Source organism: Strigops habroptila, chromosome 8 (assembly GCF_004027225.2).
Source record: "Strigops habroptila isolate Jane chromosome 8, bStrHab1.2.pri, whole genome shotgun sequence".
NCBI classification, from domain to species: domain Eukaryota; kingdom Metazoa; phylum Chordata; class Aves; order Psittaciformes; family Psittacidae; genus Strigops; species Strigops habroptila.
In genome coordinates, this window is record NC_044284.2 from 37,682,055 (window position 1) to 37,706,583 (window position 24,529).

At 40.9% G+C, this 24,529-nt stretch overlaps 1 protein-coding gene across 3 annotated transcripts in view; it reads left to right on the top strand.

The window, feature by feature from the left end:
- The window catches only part of OSTN (osteocrin), a 69,895-nt gene extending 47,732 nt beyond the window's left edge, over positions 1–22,163 (top strand). The window contains exons 1-5 of one of the 3 annotated variants that reach the window (XM_030494801.2): positions 5,831–5,880; positions 12,812–12,910; positions 15,683–15,900; positions 21,398–21,494; positions 21,799–22,163. In XM_030494801.2, coding sequence (XP_030350661.1) covers positions 12,812–12,910; positions 15,683–15,900; positions 21,398–21,482 — 402 coding nt within the window. In that variant the 5' untranslated portion in view covers positions 5,831–5,880 and the 3' untranslated portion in view covers positions 21,483–21,494; positions 21,799–22,163. Of the gene's footprint in view, positions 1–5,830; positions 5,881–12,811; positions 12,911–15,682; positions 15,901–21,397; positions 21,495–21,798 lie in introns of those variants that run through there. The other 2 variants (XM_030494800.2, XM_030494799.2) reach the window with 2 other exon arrangements.
- Positions 22,164–24,529: the final 2,366 nt, after the last annotated feature.

Consider the following 24,529-nt stretch of genomic DNA (forward strand, 5'->3'; position numbering starts at 1 on the left):
TACCTGCAGAATCCCTCCATATGTAGGCAAGCCAGTGCATCCAACCAGTCTGCCAGAAGAAAATGTGAAAAATTGCTGAATTCCACCTAGACAGAATTTCCAGCTGGAAAAAAGAGGATGTGTCTGGGGAAACCTGGCCATGAGTTATTCCTGCCTCCAGGATCCCATGCTGTCTCTCTCTGCACAGAAGAGTTTCTCCTTAAATAAATACTCACCTATCAACAACAAGGTCTTTGCACACATGAAATAGTATATTCATTGCTCTATTATATTGTGGGTTACTTGCTATTCATCACGCTTTATATTCTTCCTTAAAAAATTTCTTACCTATACCAGTCAAGGGAAAGAAATGAGAGTGCATGGTTGTGTCTATAGATAAAGGCCTCCTGCTTTTGTCACACCAACACATTCAGCTTGCATGAGCTCAATCAACTAATGCAGTTTTGCACTGGTTTAATTTATGTACTTTGCTGGAGAAAAATAAGATGTGAAAGAAGAGAGTTTAGTCTGGGGGTTATTTTTACTGCTTTTCATTGTAGCTGTGCCATATAGTTATCTCTCTCTGTTTCGCTCCTCTCTGCAGTACTGTGACTGCAAAATACGTGAATGCAAAATGCTGCAAATTGGGTGACCTCTCAAGCAACAGAGAGAAGGAATAATCGAGGAGCTGACAGTCAGCGCTCAGTAATTTCATCCTGTAATGGTATATGGATCTACTCTAATCAGCAAATACCTTCCTCTTGCTGCATACAAAAGTGCTTGGTCTCTCAGATAACTCATTTACAACAAACCCAAATCAGCTCTACCCGCAATGTGACCACCTCTAGAGGGCGATGACTGACTGATTAATGTTTGTGCTATAGCAGAAAATGATTACCGGATTATCCTGGATTATTCCAGTTGCGATGCTGCAGCTGTTTAACAAATTACAGCTTCACTGCAGAAAGGTGCAGAGTCTGACAAGGAAAGGTCTCTGTCCAGTTGAAGTGGTCCTGCTGTACAAGCCACCATTCCAGGGATGGGCTTACCAGGAATGGGGGTGTGGTACACTCCTTATTAACATAATTTGGTGCAGAAATTGCTTCCAGGGAGAAACAGATGCCCAGCCCCACCTTTCATGTGACTTCATCTTCCTCTACCTGCATTTCAGGTGAGAAACTAGTAGCGACAATTCCAGCAGCATCCTGGGATGTTCTGAGTGGTCCATGGGTCTCTATCCACAGCTCCCACACCATTGGTTTCTGTCTGAAGAATATAATTCACCTTCCCCTTTCCCCCCCAGACTGTTGTCATTGTTTTGCTGCTTAGCTGCTTTTTTAATTCTTCAATATCCTTTCTCCTGATGCCAATGAAACAAGCTCCACATCTCAGCTCTGCACAGAAAATGGTGATCAGTTGTGTGGAAAAAAAAAAAGTGTAAGGCAGGACAGAGTTTCATCACAGACAAGTATTTTCTTCTTGTGAGCATGTCTTTGAATTTAAGCTGCTGCTGTGCACTCAGTGCTGTGCTACATTGCCACATTTGCAATTAGCTCTGGAGCTGGAATACATGCTCTGCAGCCAAGATGCACACCGTGCTGTTCTGTGCTTTGTGAACCATGCCACAAAGGTTCATGGGTCAAGAAGAGTTTATTTCAGTGACAGGTGACATCAGGACACATGTCTTTGACTGGGGAGGCAGTGTGAAAACATTAGCACCGCTCCCTCCCTTCTTAGCACAGAAAGATGGGGCTGGCTCTTAGTTTATCTTTGCGTTTAGCATTGGCTCTACATAGCATAGCTAGAGGGGATGGAAACACAGTCTACTCATTTTCACTTCCATGTTACCAGTTTGAATTAGGACCAGGCTGATATTGTCCCAGAATTATTACTATTTGCTTAGTACTTTGGCACCTCTTATACAAAGCTGTTTTGTGGCCCTCAGCTTGTGGACTATCATGTCCATAGCACAAAAGGCCCTGTCACTCTTGGTCATCTTTACTCCTCACGGAGATCTTAGACTACAAAACGATGACATGGGCAGAAAAGACAAACTGTCTTTTATATTTCCCAATGCATCCTTCTTCATCATAGCATGACTGTTACAGAAAAAAACCTGCATTTCAATAAACTGTCCTTTTGGAGGATTTTTTGTTTTGTGAGTGCTTTTTATGGATTCTTATATGTCATGACCCAGCACGTATCACAACCACTTAATTCTAGCACAAAGGACTTTTTAAAAGTACATATATAGAAACTGCTAGTAGGAAGCCTAACATTCCTGAAGAATGTTACTGTCTTCAGTTTTATATGCTACCTTCTCTTTGTGGGTTTTGTTTCTCACAATCCATCTAGCTGTAAGGAGTCATCTTACATAGAAGTGGCACAGCAAAAGCTACTATGATAGTTTGCAGATTTAAAAATAGCTGTCTTAACACAGTTTCTCCTTCCAAGGTAGAATGTACCCTCAATTGGAAAACATGCGTGCACATTGTTAATGCAGTATCTCTTTTGCATAGTTCTGTTTACAGTGAGTTATCTGCTGTCTGGCTTTGTATATCTACACAAAAATAGGTGGCAATCAGCTTGGTTTCTGACATTCCCTCTTATGTATTAACAGAAAAATCTGTGGTGGTCATGTTTTAGTGGGAGAAGAAAAAGATTAAAAGTACAATACAGAAAACTAGCAAGCATGCATATTCACAAAATTTCAAAGATGAGGTCTGGCAAACCCAAATATAGTTTCCACAGGGAAGGATGATGAAGAGCAAGATTGCTCAACACCTACAGAAGTAAACCTTTGCTAATTCCTGCTCTCTGAGTAAGAACTTGTCTACTAAAGGAATTAAGGAAAACATTGAGACAGCTCAATTGATTTGCAAACTAGTGTTGAAAGAATTACGGAAATCGCTTTGTGAGAGTATGAGGGCAGCAGGGATGCAAGTTTGTCTTTCTTTTGAATGGTAACAAAAAAAGCTTCATGTCTTGTGTCCTTACCTCTTCCAATTCCCTTCTTTTTGTTCTCATAGTTGAGAAAATCACATTATAGTTTTTTATTCATTTATGGTTAAGGCAATAAAGATTTCTTCCAAACTCTTGGCTGCCCTAACTTAATTATACTTATAGTATAATTAAACCACAGTAGTGCTGAAGATGTCTGTTTCTTGGGCACTCTGCCAGCTAAGTCACCACCATATACCTTTTTCATTATCTGGGAAGTCTTCCTTAACAGCCTTCTCCAGAACATTTCAAAAAGGTATCTGTAAATTGTTGCTAAATCTAGGTCAATTTAGAATAGGAAATTAAAAGTTAACACTCCAACACACTATTCTCTTGTCTTTTTTTTTTTTTTTTTTTTTTTTTTTTCTAATTTTCTCTCTCCCCCCCCCCCCCAAAACACTGTGTGCTGGTAACATATGTCCTATTCGAAGGTCAGTAGCAGCCCATGAAGATGACTAATTACTCAGATCTGAGTCTTTCACACCTCCCAGTCAGAGATGAGAGTTGTGTGCATCAGCAACCATTTCTGAAATCTTTTAGATTGTATGCTTTTGTAGGAAGAGCACAGTGATAAATTTATTTTGAAAAAGAAAAAGTGCATGTTACTTCTCTAAAAGAAAAAGCCACAACCTCACAGTAGGCCCAGGTGGTACAAAAGTGGCTGGAGCTTTGTTATAGGATTGTTGATCAGTGGACAGCCTAAAAGTAAATTTTAATACCAGGTCTTAGACGTCCTCTTGGAGTCAACGGAGATGACAATATGGTTTCATTTCTCCTCCAGATTTTTCTGCAGCCCACTGTCCCACTCACTCTGGTGAGGTGCTAAACTTTGGCCAGCTGAGTCTCGGCCATTGTCTACGCTTCACCCTGTGCTGTGAAATACTGAAATGACCACATTACCAGCATTCAGTTGTCTGTCATCAACTTACTCTCAGTGACGCAGCCCATGTCTCCTACCAGCCTCATCACCACCAAACGTGGTAACAGAATGGAGCCCTACAGAGATCCTGCTTAAAGAGCTTGAGATAGGGCTTGTAAAAACTCCCAAGAGGAGTACATGCCAAGAGGAGTACATGCCTGTGAGTGCTGCCTTGTGTCTTTCCAACAGAAAAAAGAGGAACTGAGTACCTAGAACTGCAGTAGCTGGTAGGCAGCGCCTCATAGTATGTAGCAAAGGTACCCCATGAATCTAATAATATCTTGTGGTTAGGTCATGCTTATAATTTTTCACACGAGATCCTGCCCACATGTTTTATACACATCAGTCAAGTACTGTAATGTCCTTGGAATTCCAGCAACACACCACCATCTAAATGCAGGTAGTACTGTAAAAGAGAGCATTAGTCCAGGTGTCCTCCTGTGGCAGCATTTGTAGCTGAGTTTCAGCAGTATGGCATTGTTTGGCTCTACCCTTTTGATTCTGCTACTGCTCTAGCATTCACAGAGCCCACTTGCATCTCTGTAGCTGTCATCACTGTTCTGCTGTGCCCTACAATGGAAAATGGTACCAACCTGCCTGCTCCAGTCTACCATCAGTGTGGGTGCTCATGTGGCTAACGCTTATTTGTGAAGCACCACACTGGGCCATGCTCTGCTTCTGTATCTGCCTGTACTGAGAGATGCTATAGAAATTCTTGCTTTGCCTCTCCTTGTTCTCTGGGGCTGTACATTTGTGTTGTGCTCATGTGTTGTGCAAAATCAGCCTTTCATTCTTCACTGACTCTTTTTTTCCCTTGATACCTCAGTCAGGCAGTGTGACAAAAAGATGCTTTGCAATGATCTAACCTGACCTGGTGCTTTAGGTCAGCTCTGCAAAATTCTGCAGCCACCCTTATCTGGGAAATGAGCTGTGGTACAATATGACTAAACTCTTGCCTTTCTCTAATCATTCTGATCAAGACAGATGAGGAAATCAAAGCTTTTGCTCCCTGGCTGGCAAATTTTCCCCACCTACCCCAAAGTTGCATTTGAACTTTCCTTTTGCTGTCCATTGCTTGTTGGAAGAGCTTTTACCAAGTTGGAGTAAAAACTATTTTGAAAGTACTGTGCCTATCTATTTAGAGAATAAACTCACCATGAATTAACTGCAGCCTGCACAGGCTGGAATTTTAGACCCCAAAACTGGTCTCCAATTGCTATGTGAATCAATTAAAAACTGAAATTTAAAAAAAGGTGCAATAGACTTATTCTAGTGAGGCAAACAGGGAAAGAAATAGGTCCTCTGGTATTGCTTAGGGAAGATAGGCAACTTCATAGCTCACACTTTGCAATCATTTCCATAACTAAAATGAAGTGTCTTAAAGACTTAAATTCTTGTGGCTTGCTTTACAAAACACACTCCTTTTTTTTATGCTTATGTTACAATAGTGTCAGTTTGCTAAAATGCACTAATTAATTTCTTCCTGAAGTTAATGCATTCCTTTTAAAGTTATTCCTGTTGTAACTGAGAAATAAAGTTAAAAACACCACCAAAAAAACTATCAGGACATCAGGTTTCTGTACTGCAGTTTGCAAAAGTGAGAGGTTAGAGGACTGGAGGTGCTGCTGAAAATCTTTCCACCCCTATGCCTGTCTGAATCTTGAAAGAAAGAAAGAAAAAAAACCCAACAACGACAAAAAATGAGACCTTTAATTATAACCTAATCATCTTGATCAGAGCAATAAATATAACAAAAGTGCAGCAAGTATGTGTGTGAGAGTGCAGGACAGAGAAAGGTTTAGGGCAAGGATCAGTGGAAAATCTTTAGAAATGATGTAAGAGAAAGCAAAGGCAGGGATTGGAGTTTGTAGCCTACAGCAGAGACTATAAAAACTCTGAAAGAAAGCTGAACATTAGGGACAAGTTAGGGGGAAGAACATAGCAGCACCATTAAGGTTGGAATTTCTTGTATCCAATGCAAGGTAAGAGGAGTGAGGACAGAGATGTTTTGGGGATGTTTTGTGTCTTCTGCTCTGTTTACAGAAGCTTTCTTCCCTTCTGTACTTGCTTCCTTTTATTTTTTTTTTTTCAAGTTTTTGTATTAACAGGCATGCACAAGGTATACACATGCTCATGTCTAATGGGAAAAGCACAGCTTCTTTTTCCACTTTGGGATTAAGATAAGAAGATGCTTATCACCTAGTATTTTTGGTACTAAACCTGAACTAATAATATTCAGTGGAAACTTCCCTCCTTCAGTTAATCAGCCAATATTTAAACTAAATGTGTCAGTGTATTTTACAACAGTGACTAGTTACTTTCATGCTTTTGCAGTGCTTTGCAGTAAACTGCTGTCTGTTTACATTATTATGGACTTTAGTCTGTATGTTATTGTCAAATGCATGTTATTTCTTAAAATAAGCTGAAGAGCTATGACATAATAGTTCCTTTGCATTACTAAATAACATATGTGGTAGACAAGTTTGCTGTGTCTAATGTATGGTAAAACACAAGATAAATGATTTATGGAATGTCTTTAATTTATGAATCTGCAAAAGGATTTTATTATATACCATATTAGATAGATGTTGATCCAGATTCTTCTACAGACCTGCAATAATAGAATAAGCCTGCAAAAACATTCCTACACAGAGCAATTATCCAGTGATCTGACTACTTCAGCTTGGTAAATGAGGGCAGACTCTGATTCAGTGATAGTCATTGTAATTTCTTCATTCTGAGTTCAAAACTATTTCACTGTTTCTTTTTGCCTCCCAGACTGGAGTTATACAAGTAAATACATGTGAGTAACCTTTGGTTTAGATGTCCAGAGGCTACAATAAAGTTCAAAATCCGCTAATTTTTGAAGCACAAGCACATAGTGCCTTTAGCATTCCTTACTTGGCTTTTCAATTTGGAATGACCATCCTCTCATGGGGAGTGCAGAGCTGACAGCTGAGGAGCTGCAGGAATATTTTGTGCTCCTGCCCACTGATTCACTCAGAGAGCCTGAGGTGAATTATTACATATACCTGCCTCTGCTCACCTGTATTCAAAATCCAGCTCAATCTACTTTTCTTGTAAAACACTATGAGTATAATGAGGAATACCAGTCAAAAAATCCACCCTAAACCAGGAAAATCTATGGTGTAAATGATGGGAAAACTGCAAAATATTACTGGCTGGACCAGGTGTTCTTCAGTATTTGTAAATACCTGCTGCGCTGATTTTGGTAGATTAGGGCTTTGTTTTCACACTTTGAATGAATGACCTCTCTGGTCTTAAACAGCAAATTAAAAATGTGGACCACAAAACAATTTTAAGAGCTCTCTTGATTGACCCTGACAAAGATTGCAAGCGATTGCAACTTTCTTTTTCACTCAGTCAACTCAGAGAACAGACTATACTCTCTAATTTCCATTTGCAATGCATCTTCCCCAAGAGTTTTCTTCAAGTAATATCCTTGCTCAGAACACTTAAGTGTTTAACCAGTAAATCAGCATCAGTGTTTGAGTCTCATTAAGAAATTCCAATGCCATTCTTGTGTCTTAAGAGCTTATCTTGAAGGATATTTTTACTAGGCTTTAAATGGTCTATGTTTTTATATTGATAATGTATTCTGCTAATATACTCTTCATACCAGGTATGAAGAACGTCCACTTACCACCCCAACGTTGAAAAGAAAGGAGATATTTTTTCTAATATAGAAATTTATCTACTGATTTTTATTGATAGAAAGGTTTCTTATTTTTACCTCAAATGCTGAAGATGGCACTCTAATAATGAATGGGTTTAGTTCTCATGCTAAAGATGAAGAAAGCTAAATGTGAAATTGCTAGAAATGGTTAGAAAAGTTGGCACATTCAGTTAGTATGTATATAAATAGCGGAGGGTTGAGAGTTTGTTGGCAATGAAGAATAGTCTAATAATGTTTTGTTTTCCATTATGCATACCAGAAATGCTGCAGCTCTCTCAATTACCTTACTTAGGAAAGGTGCAAATAGGTTCTTCCCATTAAGAGATATTTTCTTACACTTCATATCACCTTCCTTATAGAATAATCCTGAGGCTTCTAGACGGATTTTGTCACTTCTATTTGTGTCTCTAGCTTCATGGTCTCCTACATATATGGAATTAATATGAGCTTGGGGGTTTTAATTTCTAAAATTTGTTGTTAAAAATAGATTTATTACACAGTGTAGTCAGTTTTGCAAGATGTCCAACTTGTCTCCTTCCTGCCCATTCTAAGGAAAAGTGTCCTCATTTGTTCTGTGTGGCCATTTGGTTTCATGCTTTTTATTCAAATGAAGAGATGAGGACCAAGACTGACTGGTCTTCCACGAGTGTTTGTCCGCCTTTGTTAGGTTTTTTTTTCCTGAATTGTGCTTGTGTCTGTTAAGCAAATGTACCTCAGCATGGCTGTGTTCATTTGTATACTTTCCAAACTCTGCGCTGGAACTAGAGGACGCATTTTCAGTCTTTCTTTATACGAGCTTTGCCGTTTGTGTGATGCTCCCACGAGCTTCTTGTCTTCCACAGGCAGGGTCAGTGCAGAGTCTAGTCCAAGCCCTGAAGGAACTAAGCCGTTGCTGCATCTGTTTTATCTGAGTACAGATGGTAGGTATAGTTGTATACTGAGCATCTCCGACCACATCTGTGCCTACCAAAAGCACAGCTACCAATAGCTTAGTCAGCATTTATAATAGATAATTCAGTAAAATACAGGCAAAGATGACTGTCATTGTGATATCAAAACATGTCAGGACCAAACATAGGAAATCATATTGCTACAGTGAGTGCAATTATTGAAATGAAGACTCTGAAAAGTAATGACTAATCAAAGTGCCTTCTTGAGAAACCTGTAAGGAACTTAATTTTCAGAAAGTGGAACATCCTTGGCCTTGAAATACTGTCTGACAAAACGTGTCATTTAGAACACAAATATACCTAGGCATTATTTCAAAATAACTACTCATACACCTCTTGCGTAAGTCCATGAAATTAAAGTTCTGATTCCATCAGATGAAACCTACCTGCATCTATTTATCTACATAGTCAGGAAACTGAAAATAGAGGGCAATTTACTTTGTAGAAGTTGGCAGTGTCTATACCATATATCTAATGGAAATACATAGCATTGTTTAAAAATCTACACCTACTCCAGAAATTATTAATAACACAACCTGACACTGACTGCTTACATTTAATTTCACTACAGAGTCCCATGATTCAATGTTTTGCTTCAGTATCTTTTTAGAAAGCAGTATGTAAGAAGTGCTCCATATCACATCTGTGGGATGAGAACAAAAACACCACTTCAACCTATGTTTGGACTCTGCTTTTGTTTCTGAGGGTGGGTTTTGTTTAGAATTTTCTTCCTTTTCTTCAATATGTACATGACTAGAAACTCACACTTGAGATACACAAGGTCCCTTACGAATTTTTGAAATCACTAGAACTGCTGGTATGGGCATATTTTTCACTTTGTGGTAATGAACGTGATCAGAAGATCCACCCTACAACTTTGAAAAGTAGGGCAAATTTTTTTCAGCAGGAGCAGACTTATTCTCAGAGCTACACACAAGCCATTTTGAAGTTGTACTTTTGGTAAGATACTCATGCAGCATAACTTTCTTGGCCAGGGTAGATTATCATCAGGTGTCCATTCCAAGGCTAGTAAGGCTAACGTTAGGACTCACTGGTACGTTTGATCAAGATAGGTTCCATTTTGTAGCACTGGAGCAGCGATAAAATACCTCAGTAATTGTCTTGCATACACATCTGTGATTTCCCCCAGCCAGCTGAAGAAGTCTTTTTGGCTAACAGGTAATAGAGGCTCACCAGTATCATCCCCGTGCTTGTAAAGCAGAAGGTCTGGAGTCCTAATGGACACTTCCCAGTACCTGTGGGATAGTCGTGCTTTGGCTCTGCATCAGGTCAGCTTGGGAGCATACAGCACAAAACCCCAAGGGCTTCTGGGCTCCTCCACAATCTGCTAGTTGCAAGAGCAAGGTCCTCATTTGCAGGTGAGCTCAGGCATGTCCCATGTTGGTGTTGCAACAACAAGCAAAGCATAGTCATCTATATAGTGGCAGCTGAAGTGAAAGATTATGGTGCAAGGCATGATGTCTTGCCTCAGTTCTCTTGCTAACAGGCCAGCAAGAAAAATAAAGCTCTTGTGATTTATACTTACAGAGTAATCTCCACAGTAATGTGAAATATGATAGTTCAAATGGGTAAGAGCAATGATAGCTGTTACCGTTTTTGACAGGCAATGGGTTTGGAGCTTAGTGATGAATTGCATGCTGTCTGGGGTTTGTTCAGCCCACTTATCTTCAAGATGTCATTCTGGTTTTTCGTTTTGTGTTTTTTGTTTTGTTTTGGGTTGTTTTGGGTTTTTTCTTTAAAAGAAAAGCATCTTTTAAGTTTTCTGGTTTGATGTTGGAGACTTACAGTTTGTTTGGTAAAGAATTTTGCTTTCTTGTGATCTTTTCTTGGAAAATGGCTCTGTACAGATTCCTGAGAAGAAGTTTTGAATGTTTATACTGCTTTGATAAGGTAGGATAATGTTCTCTCTTTTATCTTTAATTTTATTTTAATTGGACCTGCAACAAGATACTTAATTATATGAGGAATTTTAGTTTTGATACTTTTCAAGCTAACATATTACTAAAACACATAAATATGTCTGAATTTCAGACTTACAATTACATTTAGTGAAGGGTAAACCATATTTTATGTCAAATAACACCAGACCAGACCCTGAGATACTAAAGACATTGAATTATACCGCAATCCCTTGACCTATCTCTGTGAGATTGATGGTAAAGTGTTTTCCAGAAGGATGGAAATTCAATAGAAGTCGTAAAGGTGAGTCTTGCAAAAGCCCATGTGGTCATAAGAGCTTTGCTTATTCTCCTTCAGTAACAAATACTGCCAAGCCTCACTCTAGGTCTCTCTTGAAATGGGTCAAGGTAAAATGTGGATGGGGTAAAGCAAAGACCAGTGCATGGCTGGAACAGCCCCTTTTGGCAGGAGGGCTCTGCCTATCCAATTGCTCAGATGAGCTCCAGGAGGAAAAGCAACAGTTTATTTTAACAACTAAGATCCTGTGACATGGCTGAAGGTGGAAAGCAAAGTCCCCAACTGGCAGAAGACACTGTGATTTTAATTATGTTTACATAATCCTCATTGCACCCTAAGATTTGCAAATGCTTTTCTAGAGCTAAACTACTTCGAGTAGAACAACCCTGCTTCTTTCTCCCCCCTTGGTCCCACCAGTGCATGAGAATCGACACAACGGGCTTTTGCTGGACTTAAGTTTTGCTCTTTGTTAAACCAGCAACATTGCTTCTTAGCTACTAATTTCCATGGGAACTAGAGCCAAGCTTGAAGTCCTTGCAGTTTCCTTCTCTTCTAATTTAACTGGCGTCGAGTTCTGACCAGTTAATCAAATGTCTTTTGTGTTGCAGGTGCCTTAATGTTTATTTTGATTAATGTACCAGTTGCTATTTTCAGCAATTTGGTCCTTGGGTTGAATGAATACCAGCACAGACCTTAAACCATAATAAACCTGTGTTTTTAACCTTGCCATTTATTTTTATGTCTCTGTATCCAAATAATCAGGATGTGGTTACCTGTGAAGGTAGTAGACCACTACTTCAAATTTCAATGCACACCCACATACAAAAATATATATTGTAGAAGGTTACAGCTTTAAAAACACTCAGACTCTCGTCTGACTTTCATGCTGTTGCCACCGAACTGAGAGACAGTGGTACCACCTGGCTTATTGCTTTGACTTTGTCCTTTGATTCCAGTGAACTAAGTCTGCTTCATCCCTACAGAATAACCAGCAGCTTTCTTCCTCACTACTGATCCCTTGTGGACAATATATATAAAAAAAATTATACATACAATATATAATGAGGTAACCAAATAACAGAATACAGAAGCACATGTAAAACATATTGGAAAAAGCCAAGTGTTGTTTTAAGAAACAATACTACAAATATTATATCTTTACCTTATAAAACTGGACTCTAACACTTTTGTGGCTTTTCTCCTTTGCAGTGTGGGGAAAAGTTACAAAGACAAATGTTTTTTACCATGTATTTCTGCCTGGTGGGAAATTTTCTATGCAGAGGGTGAAACAACTATCATACACCATAGAACTGTATTTATACATGCTTTCTATTTCTGCTTTGCCAAGTGGAGAATCAGCAAAGAATGGCAGAATCAGGCTTGAATTACGCTCCTGGGCAGGACCTGGAGACAGAGTAATCAGCAAATTAGCAGATACCTTTGGGACTAGAGGCCCCAGCCTAGTTCTTATTAACATCAGCCGAAATATTCCCACCTGGAATATTTCTTTTTCAGGAAGCTGCATAATTTTTTTCCAGGATCCCAGGAAGATCCTGGAACTTGTGGCTACTGTTAACTCACATGAGGACTGGTGAAATGCAGCCCTGCTTTCAAAATGCTCCTGGAGAGGTGTGTGATTTCTGTAACAGGTTTAAGCACCTCTCCAGCATCGGGGAGGTCACTGTCAACCTGGATGACTATGAGCTAAAGTTTCCCTGCTTACAAGTGAGTGTCTAGTTCATCTGATTCTAACACAAGTTTGAGGTCATTACTGCTGACATTTCAAGGACTGGGCCATGCACAGAAAGGAATTAAAAGATTTGCAGGGCTGTAAAGAAGAAAAGAAGAGGGAGCTCATTTTGCACCCAAAGGTGAGGAGCATTCAGCTGGCACTATCTGTTTGCTGGGTTTTATACAGTGACTCTGTGAGATAAAACATATTAACAGCCATGGAACAGAATCTCCCTTTGCTTTCACTTCAAGACATTTGGAGCAAGGTTCCAAGGGAACGCAGCTGTGAAGTTGTTAACAGATTGTTCTCCTTTGCAGATGCTGCAGTTCCAGCTTGTTGTGGTGCATTTGGCCCTTGTGATTACCCTGCTGCAGTGGCATTCTACCTCAGTGCTCCTTGTGGAGGCAGCTCCAGAGGTAGGGGAATGTTTCTGGTGCTAGTCACATAACACTGCTCTTCCTTTGGTTGTTTGTTGCCACAGAATGTAGAAGACAACACAGTATCCAGTGTTAGAAGGTAAACAACCAGTATTGACTCCGCAAAGGCAAAGGAGCAGCCTAGTGAAGAGAGTGATGCAAATTGTGTGGCTCTGGGAGAACAGACAGAATGATTCATGCAACTGAATCTCCTGAAATGCCATGGGATTTTCTGTGTGTTAAAACATTGTCCAGTGACTTTGGGTAGAAAACTTCCTGAAGAGGGGAAGAAGGTGATGGTGATGGAGGGGGGGAAGCAAACTTCTAACACTGAAGGAAAGGTTTCATTCTTCTTCTTAAAGACAAATAATAGCATGAGAAGTCTGCAGCTTTCAGAAGACAAAGTTACAAATTAAAGGAGACTGAATAGACCAGGAGAGGGAAGGTGCAAAGTTACTTGCCTAAGCGTGTGAAGGAAAGCAGCAGATGAAATGGGAGAATTGTCTCATGTTTCATCCAGAATATGCGGGGATTGCACCTGAAAACACTTCTACTGCATTCTGTTTTGTTTTTTTTATGTCATACTGACACAGAACACATTTGGCAGGAAAGGTATTTGTGTAGTGGTTTCATGCCATAAGAAAAATCAAGGGTCTGAAAGTTTAATCAAAGTAGCACTATTTGGCTGTAGGGCCTTTACATAGGTTTTTAAGATCAGCTTAGAAGCTAGATGCTTACAGGGGAATACTGATGGATCCTTCTACCTTACTGTCTGTCTTCAAATGAAGACGCCCTGATTATACAAAATAATATTTGTTACAGAAAATAGAGCTTGGGGGAACCACTCCGCACACCAGTGCTGCAGCAAATGCTGTTCTGATGCTACAAAGACCTGGTAGCCTGTCTTCAACAACGAAATTTTTTTATTGTGAACAATTTATTTGTTAAGAAAAAAAAAAAAAAGAACAGAACATCTCCATAGAGTTGCAGTGGACCAGGGCACTTTTTAGCTGCTGACGATCCATGACGTCTTTTGGCAATGCATTCCACTGCATCTATGTGCTGTGTTTAATAAGTTACTCGTTGTATTTATTTTAAATCCACCATCTGGTGACTTCACTGGGTGGATTGAGAAACTCATTTTCTTGAGGAAAAAAAAAGCTAGTATTTATTTTTGCTGTTCATAAGTTTATAAACCTTCCACTCTACCCCCTGTAACTCACAATTATCTCTGTTTATCTGTGAAGTTGTACATTGTTCCGTGGTTCACCAAAGGAAAACTGTTTTCTACTTCTGATTATCATTTTAGCCGTCTCTTCCTACAATTTCATTATACCCTTTTTAAGACAAAGCAAGTGAGACTGCATGAAGTATTTAAGAGCAGAGGCTATTTCTGACCTTCTAGTTTCAAGCATTATTGTAGCTATTTATCCCCACTAACCAGAGGGAAGAGTTCAGTCTTTTTTTAAAGGCATAATTTTGTTGAAAACCTCTACGAAAGTTTTATAACCCTGAAAGGGTACAGAAAGGATTGCTCAGTGTACTTGAGGCTCATAAAAAGTAAAGTCAGAGGACAGTATGAAATCCTTTGCAAAAGTATTAACAGTGCTACATCATTTGTGTGATCATTGTGGTCATGTCCTCCTCCTTATATAAAGACACTGTTTTATACACTCCATCACTGGTTATACCACCCATCAGTAGTGGGAAACATCACCACCACAAGTATGGTGTAGACCACAGTAGAGACAAGCACATTAAATCACCCATGTGATGGCTTGCTTTACATTTGTACTAAACTCACTGTGTATGAATAAGAGAGTGGTGTGCTTCTGAAGATAGAGGAAAACATGCTTCAAGTCACATAATAAAAGTTTTAGTTAGAAATTTCTATCTAATTCTGTGATCAGGTGGAGCAAGAAGGCAAACATTTCATCTGAAGAAAGAATGACTTGAGCTTAACATCTCTTTTTGTAGACTAGCTGTTCCCTAGTTTTCTTTTATTTGGAAAACAACTATTTCACTTTGATTTGTATCATTTCTCTCTTAACAGACCCCAATGTTCTCAGCTATTCTGGATAGCAAAGTAAAGCTTGGTTTTGAAAAGATGTTATGCCTAATGTCATAACTAAGGTTCAAAACACTGTGTCAATTCAACATACTGTTCTTTCCTTTCTTCCTCCCCACATAGTGTTATTGCATAAATTCTTTGAATGTCAGTGCTGAGCAAGTTTATCTTGGGATATTTTTTGAGTAGCAATTAATTAATTAGTCAGCTTTGGATGGAAAATTCTGTAGAAGTTTTCATTACTATTTATTAGCATTCATTTAAAAAATGAAAACCAGTTTCCTGAAAAATATCAGGATGGATATTGGAGTCTGGTAATGGTGATTGCATTTTTAAAAAGGATTAAATTACTTGGCTCATGCTATAAGTGATACTAATCACACTGCTGAGATAGGGACAGTGGGCTGGCCTGCAAAAACAGGCTTTGTGAAGTAATAAATTTTGATAATTCTTGCAATAATAATGAAGGCAAGTTCAATTCTGTCAAAAAAAAAAAAAAAAAAAAATTAAAATCCCAACCTTTTACAGCAAACTTCTGTGGGTAGAAAATGGCCATGTTTCACAGAAGGATCTTTGTTTTAAAACATTATCCCACGTTCAGTATTCTCACGATGACATATCTATAGGACTGCTGCTGTGATGCTGGTTGAAATTGTTCTTCTGCAACTTAAGCAGCAAGCAAACATCCCCTCTTTCTTTTGCAGCCTTTGGAGCCTTCTGCTGCTCTGGGCATGGAAGCACGTCCCGTTGCCAGTGAAGAGAAGTCAGCCACCAACCTGGCAGCCAAACTGTTCCTTCTTGATGAGCTGGTGTCTATGGAGAATGAGGTGACTGAGACCAAGAAGAAAAGAAGTTTCCCAGGATTTGGCTCCCCGATAGACAGAATTTCCTCTACCTCTGTGGATGTTAAAGGCAAACAGAGGTAAATTCTTAGATGCTCCTTCCAGTGATACAGTTGGAAGAAGGCTTTTGGTAAATGTCTGGGATACAGATGGGTTAGCTTTAACCACCAGCAGGTTTAATGGCCAGTTGTGAGGTGCCTCTGATCAGGATGCCAGAATCTCTTCAGAAACCATTCTGGTTGCATGGTGCATAATCCTTCAGCTGTGATGAATACTACATGCACTAGTTCATTTATCCCTACAGTATCATACAACTAACAAAGAACACTCAAGCTTCTGTGGTGTTTTTTAGTGCACTTCTTTCCACTGATGTGAACTAACATTCAGTTAAAAACTGCCATTTTGATCATGAGATTATTTAAAGCAAAAATATGCCTGAGGTTTAAAAGCAGAAGGGGAGGGCCCGGTATTCCCAAGGCTGGGATCAAAAGAAGGTATGGTGATGTGCATGTCTTGAATACCAAGATGAAGAACATCTTGTGAAAATGGGAAGATAGTAGAATGAGCTTCAAGACCTTGATCAATTTATGATAAGCCAGGGTTTAATCAATACAGCAGTACAGTCATAACTTCACAGTACACATTTGAAGATAAGCATGTCTATAGCAGGGCTAAGCAATGATGCTTGATATTGGTGGGGAGGGCCCATGAGTTTGGGGCAAAGCTCAAGGAGCTGTTCGCTATGTCTGAAAGAGCTTAACTGTCTTGTTCCCTTCTTCTGCTAACTGTCTTCTTTTGGATGGAATCCCCATTGGCACAAAGTATTTAATAACATGCTTAAAGCTTAATCTGGAAGTGGAAAGTATTCACAAAAGCCAGTCAATGCTACAAGTATTTTTTTTTTCTTTCCAAACAGTTTTGCAATATTTTCTTGCTGTTTTTCCATTTATCCACCCAGTCAGCTACTAAGACTTTTTGACTGCAGCTAAAAGGGATAAAATATGAAATTCTTAAAACCCTGAGTAGAGCATTCTATTCTGTATATCTCTTCAAGAGATCAAAATCATCTCGTTCTTTGTTTGCTTTTTAGCATGTTTTCCCTTTCCAGAGGAAGAAATACAAGATCATTTTTGAAGCTGTAGTGCCTTTCTTATCAAAAGCACATGGTATTCTCAATTCATCTCATGCTTTTTGGGTGGAAATCTTGTTGGTGAAATTTGACCAAGTTTTCTAATAGCTTGCCTCTGAAACAGTCATCGTCAGCCACTAATGGTCATTTGCCGAGGTGAGTAGCTGCAGAGAGGATGCCTTCAACACCAGAGCGAGGGGAAACACAGCGTCCAGGGTAAGAGGAAGGGCTTCTATAGGTATGCAGCAAACAAAAGACACACTAGGGATAATGTGGGCCTTCTTGGAAGCCACCAGGGGAACTGCCTACCCTGCATTTGGAGAAGGCTGAGGTTCTCAATGACTTCTTTGCCTCAGTCTTCACCAGCAAGTGCTCTGACCATACCAACTCAATCTTGGAAGGCAGATACAGGGACTGTGAGAATGAAGACCTTAGGCCCACCGTAGGAGAGGATCAGGGTCGAGATCATCTTAAGAACCTGAATGTGCACAAGTCCATGGGAGCTGATGAAATCTATCTGTGGGTCCTGAAGGAGATGGCAAATGAAGTTGCTAAGCCACTGTCCATCATATTTGAAAAATCATGCAGTCAGGTGAAGTTCCTGACAACTGGAAAAAGGGTAATATAACCCCCATTTTCAAGAAGGGGAAAATGGAAAACCCAGGGAACTACAGACCAGTCAGTCTCACCTCTGTGCCTGGCAAAATCTTGGAGCAGATTCTCCTGGAAAACATGCTAAGGCACATGAAAAACAATGCGGTGGTTGGTGACAGCCAACATGGCTTCACTAAGGGCAAATCCTTTCTGACCAATTTGGTGGCCTTCTATGATGGGGCTACAGAACTGATGGACAGGGGCAGAGCAGTTGACGTCATCTACCTGGACTTGTGCAAAGCGTTCGACACTGTCCCGCACGACATCCTTGTCTCTAAATTGGAGAGACATCAATTTGATAGATGGACCACTCAGTGGATAAAGAATTGGCTGGATGGCCACACACCAAGAGTTATAGTCAATGGTTCAATGTCCAGTTGGAGAGCAGTAATGAGTAGTGTCCGTCAGGGATTGGTGTTGGGACTGATCTTGTTCAACATCTTTGTCAGCGACATGGACAGTGGGATTGAGTGCGCCCTCAGCAAGTTTGCCTATGACACCAAGCTGTGTGGTTTGGTTGATATGCTGGAGGCAAGGGATGCCATCCAGAGGGACCTGGACATGCTTGAGAGGTGGGCCAATGCCAACCTCATGAAGTTCAACCAAGCCAAGTGCAAGGTCCTACACCTGGGTCAGGGCAATCCCAGGAACAGCTACAGGTTGGGCACAGAAGTGATTCAGAGCAGCCCTGCGGAGCAGGACTTGGGGGTGTTGGTTGATGAGAAGCTTAACATGAGCCGGCTTCAGTGTGCGCTCACAGCCCAGAAAGCCAACCGTATCCTGGGCGGCATCAAAAGAAGCGTGACCAGCAGGTCAAAGGAGGTGATCCTGCTGGTCTGCTCTCGTGAGACCTCACTTGGAGTACTGTGTACAGTTCTGGTGTCCTCAACATAAGAAGGACATGGAGCTGTTGGAGCAAGTCCAGAGGAGGCCACGAGGATGATAAGGGGGCTGGAGCACCTCCCGTACGAAGACAGGCTGAGAAACTTGGGGCTGTTCAGCCTGGAGAAGAGAAGGCTGCGTGGAGACCTCATAGCAGCCTTCCAGTATCTGAAGGGGGCCTACAAGGATGTTTGAGAGGGACTCTTCATTAGGGACTGTAGTGGTAGGACAAGAGGTAACAGGTTCAAACTTCAACAGGGGAAGTTTAGGTTAGATGTAAGGAAGAAGTTCTTTACTGTGAGGGTGGTGAGGCACTGGAACAGGTTGCCCAAGGATGTTGTGAATGCTCCATCCCTGGCAGTGCTCAAGGCCAGGCTGGACAGAGCCTTGGGCAACATGGTCTAGTGGAAGGTGTCCCTGCCCATAGCAGGAGGGTTGGAACTAGATGATCTTAAGGTTCTTTCCAACCGTAACTATTCTATGATTCTATGAATAATGAGCTCATGCAAATGACTGACACACTGCACAAAATTCCTCTTTTCCCAGCATCATCAGCACAGTTTGCAGTTTTGTGTTGAGATTATCACTTAGGAGGAGCTGATTAGTTTTTAAATTTGGGATTGCCTTATTTATTAGAACCAACTGAGTTGCCTTGATCACTGCATTGATAGACAGTACCAGAAGCATGGACCACAGATCAGATGAGAGCTAGCTATGAAATCGTAGTAAGGCTGTACCTTAAGGTAGAAACAGGCAGAGGCTTCTGCACTTAGAGGAGTAAAATGGGACTCAGCACCCCACTGCTATTGTGTACACAGTAGATAATGGCCCATTCCTGCACCAGTTAGGATAGTTACCTTTAGAGACCAGATAATGACTTCTGAAGCGTGAAAGCTGTTAAACAGATTCAGCCCCCTGAATTAATACAGTGTGTGTAGTGCCTGGCAACACAGTAGAAACTTTTGGAAAAGAGTAGGTCAAATGTAAGTCCACATAACAGCTTGCTGTGGAACCCACCAGTCACAGCAAGGCCCAGATCTTAATCTTGCTCATCAACATGAAGTTCTAAAGCTTTGAAAGCATGGGAAAAGCATGCAAGAAGACATGAGTTTTCAGAAAAAGCAGAAAGATCCATAGACAGACAGAGAGAAGAAGACTCAGGAATCTTAGACAAGGCTGCTTTTAAATATAAAACATCACTTTGTCCCTATTAAGTGCTGAAATAGGTATGGTCTGGTCTGTAAGATGGGGAGAGTGCGTTGGCTGTCCTGTTGTGGCTCGGGATGGCCATGAGAGGGGAAGCTTCACTGCCTGCCTGCCTACCTGCTAAAGCCTTCACAGCCTTTCCCGTGGGCATGACTTTACAATTTCCTTCTCTGTTTAACTACAGAGCATGACGGTGTTACAACCAGTGATGCAGAACCTGACCTCCTGCACCCCACAATCCAGTCTGGGAAATTAATTCCCCTTTTATCAAGTGAGACTCAGTATGACCCCAGCAGCCCAGATCTCCCACCTGCCCCCCACCAGCTTGTGCCTACACCTGGGGTTTGGAAAAGAGTGCTGTCGTTGAGGCAACAGACTAAAGATCAGCTCTTGGCTTTCTTTCTCTTTGCTTTTTCTATGGCACAATGCAACAGTGCAGCTACCTGAGGAAGGGACAATGAGGGCTATACAAACGGCTCCCCTTCATCTGCGATGTTCTGTAGCCACTCCAGTGTGACCGATGTGGTTCTCCTTATGCTGTCGGTTCCTGTTTCTTGACCTCAGCTGAAAAGTACAGGCAGTGTGAAATGGGCTGCTGATGCTGGTAGGATACTTCTGGGCTTCAGCCCACGCCTGACAGGTGTGAGGAAAGACGACTGCTTGGATGAGACCATGGACTAGACAGATACTTCTGGGTGGGATGTGCAGAGACTCCAAAGCCACCAGCTGAGTGAGCATGGCCATGCTAGCACAGAGTTAGACTCGAGCACACCATAGCATGCCTTCCTGCTAGTTACTTTGCATTTGCCAACTTATAGTACAAAATTTTGTTTTATTTATGTTCCTTGACAAGGACAGAGAAAAGAGTTCATCTTCCAGGGCTTCTCTTGTATCTGCATTTCACTGACAAATATTTCCAAGAGCAAAAGTAGAGGTTATTCTGAGCTGCAGAAACTTTCAATATCTCCACAATTAACTAAAATAAAACTTGTGCTGGTGGCAAAAATACTAAAAAATGCTGAATTAAGATGGGAACACTTCTTTTACATACATGTATTTTAAAATCATAATATTCCTGCATAGAAATTTCCCAATTTTCTCATGCCCTTATTCATGAAATCATCAGGAAATGTAACATATGGAGGAGAAAACAAAACCAAACCCCTCCCATTTTCAATCTCTTCAAAGGGCTGCTACTATACAATTTTGAGAACAGTGCATTGCAGGAGATTCCATAGGAAAATCCGGCTAGAGCTCATCTGTTACTGTGCAATACTTTCTACCTTCTTGCTTATCTTAGCTCCAGTTGGCCCTGGAGATTTCAAAAATGGCTAATGGGCCACCTGAAGTGCATGATACTACGCACGAAACAATTCCACTTTGTACATGCAATGTATCTCTTTTATGAATGGCAATTAACCTGTGAAGTAATTTGTTTGCTGACAAATAAAAACAGGGATAATGGATCAACATTAGCCAGTCTGTAAAACAGGTCCAACTCCTGCCTATTCTTTTGTAAGACAAATGAAGCATCTTTTTTTTAAAACACTCACATCTTTGGCTGCTCCTGCACAGCTGTTCTGTCTGAACAATAAGTTGTTAGTGGGATGAATGAAGGAATCAAAGTTGTAGTAACATTTTGATTATCCCTATGATGTCTTTCCCCAGCTTTTTCCCCTCTTTCCTTGCTTGTCTTCCCTGTGCAGGAAAGTGGTTGAGCTGCCTAAGAGACGTTTTGGAGTTCCTCTTGACCGGATTGGAGTGAGTCGTCTTGGCAACACCAAGGGTTAGCAGTTCCTGCAAGTAAGCCAAAGTACTCTGGGTGTGGGCATGCTTGGAGAACCCCACCTGCTCTCAGTTACATGGAGGTACTCAAGTCATGCCAGTAGGCTTCGAAAGAGTGGCATGGGGAATGATGACTTCTGGAAACATGGATTGTGACTGTCAATTTAGCTTCAATGCTCTAAATTACAACTTAGTACCCCCCTACAAGAAAACAAGTATTCATAACATTTTCATCTCCTTTGGACCACCTCACAGTATGCTTGTTCAAGCCTTGCATTTCTGACAAGGGAAAATGTAATGCTTACTGCTTTTCTGCCTACAGGTGCTTCTGTTCTGAATGATTGATGCTGTATTGGAAACATTACAGAAATGCAGAAGATGCATCACAGCATACCTTGTCATTGACTAATGATACAACACTCAAGGAATTGACCTCCTGCAAAATTGTTTCACAATGCATTTTACAAATGTTGCATTTACAAATAATAACAAATTCAATTCATCAAGTCAGAATGCTCTCACAGTTGTGCATGGTGTCACTGATAGGACGGGACAGAAAGTATGTTATAATTTAACTGCCTGGCATTTATTTCTTAAACCAGCAGAAGTTCATTATCCTAGCAAGGACTGTTAGATTTTTGGATTGAAAATAAAACCTCCAGAGATGCCAACAGCAGTCCATGGAAAGCAGACAGTTTGCTTTGCACATTTCTTTCAAGAGGGTATTTGTTTGGTAGAGGAAGGGATGATTTAACAGTTATGGGACAAACCTAGTATTTATTTCAACTACTGTTTGGGAGATGTCTACTGACTTCACTAGGAGTTAGTCTGAATAAGAACTGCGACAATACATTAATATTTGTCCTGATGTTTTTAGTAGTCTTTCTCATATCTCTGCACCATATTTAGACATGTTTTCACTGTATGGCAGATCCTGAAATGTGGTGAGACTTCTGGTTTCCTCCTCTAAGCTGATGAATACATTTCACTCTTCCCTATGCATAACATAGGATAGCATCCAAATATGAAGTCATCTACTTCCTAGGCCATCTGCACCATATGCCTTGTTTTAGTCCCTTCATGTGTGCACAGGACATAATCTGACATCTAACTCTAAAAGTTAAAGTATTTCTTGCTCTGGTAAAATGTAAACATGTCCTCTCCACTTCATTTCAGAGTAAAACAGGTTATCTGAACTCCTGTTTCAGGCTTTTCCATGCTTTTTCTTTTTTCCAGATTATAAAATATAGCTGAAAAGAGCTGTTTGCTGATATCTCAATGTTCAGATTTGTAGCTGTTTCCTAAACCTTGCATGCTCCTTCTTGGACTCTGGTCCATGTCAGCTAAATTCCTTGGATTGCTATTTTGGGTATAAATCATTCTTAGCATTGTAAAAGAAGATACATTGAGCAGGGGATTATCCAGGACAAAGATAAAAAATATTCTTTACAAACACCCTGTGTCAGGCAGAGAGTGAGGTTCGAGATAGGAATTAAGTGTTGAATTCTTAATCTTGTATGCAACACAAAGCATCTGGCCATCGGCTAGGAGAAAATACAGTCAGCTTCTTAGTCAGCTACAGGAAAGGAGCTGGGAAGTCAGTAAGTCTTTGAAGCTAAAGCTATTGTGAGGATTGGGACTTTGGGGCAATTGCCCCATTTCAGGCCATGGTGGGAGATGAGGCTTACACTCAAGAGGGAAGGTAGCACCCAATTTATGCCTGGAAGGGGGCACTGCTCAGCCATAGCAGGGGCCTTTCCCTTTTTTCTCTGTGCGTACAGCTCTGCCCTGGGACCGGCACTGGCCCAGCCACAGAAAGTTTGCAAGAAACTTTGCTTTTCTTTACATCTCCAATATACACTAATGCTGCTGAAAGCAGCTGCACAAACCAGTGAACCGCATCAAGAGGTGCCCCTGTCTTTCCCATCAAGCAGAGCACTCTTTAGCTGGGTTGGGTGATCATTCCTCCTTTGGTGAGTGAGTTGTGTCGTTATGTGTGAGGTGAAGCACTGCAGGTGCTTTCCAGACTGAGCTCTTGAAAGTTGTAGAAAGAAATAAGGGCTGTAAGTCCTCGTGTGGTCATGGTGGGGCTTTACCCCCTGCTTTTCCTCTGGTCCTACTGCTCAATTTCTGTGTTTAAGCTGGGAGGTGAAGGCTCGGAGAGCTGGATTGAGTGGATGCATGTAGACTGGCTGACTAGAGACAAGATTTTCTGTCCATGCTAGAAGTGAGCCTGCAAATGCAGTCCCAGACAAGCCCAGACCCTGTCTCCTGCAGTGCAACTGCCACCACCTATCCTGAGCCTACCTTGGGGTTTAGTGAGCAGTTGTCTTCTTGCACTGAGCTTATCCAGTCTGCAGATAATCTGCTTGCAAGGTAGCCATATGTATGGGGCATGGGCAGATTATGGAAGTGATGACCTGACCACTCATACAGATGTCAAAAGCAGCATGGACAGAGTCATTGCAGGATGTATTTTGGGAGACTGAGATCAGAGGAATCCAGTGCTAACACAGCAGCTTTGCAAAGATACTGCTGAACAATAAACGTATTGAAGAGTTCTCAAGTATTTGAGCTTCCAAGTAAAGAGGAGGTTTAAAGCCTGCAAACTGTGTGCAGAAATGCTCTTTATCTGAAGGGCGATGTGAAAGCAAAGCAGGACAGAGGTGTCTGTGGTGGTGTTGCTTGGAACTCGGAGGTGGAAGCTTCAGTCCTGTTTTTGGCTTCCACCTTACTGTGTGGATTACTTGGGAGAAAGGAACAGCCTTTCTGTTTCTCTGCCCCATCCATCACAGAGCACTCTATGACCTTCTGTGGCTCAAAAAGCACTATTTAAAATCCATAAATTGGCAGGTGCATTTAAAATATGATGATGTCTGAAAGGCTGAACACCACAATTTGTTTTCATAGACAATATTGGATAGCTTCACTCATTGTGCATAGCATACAGGTCAACAAATGTGAAATGAGGATATACTGCAGGATCCATTGCACTAGATTTACCCTGTGCTGACTGTTTTCAAATCCATTCAGATAGATAATAAATCAACATG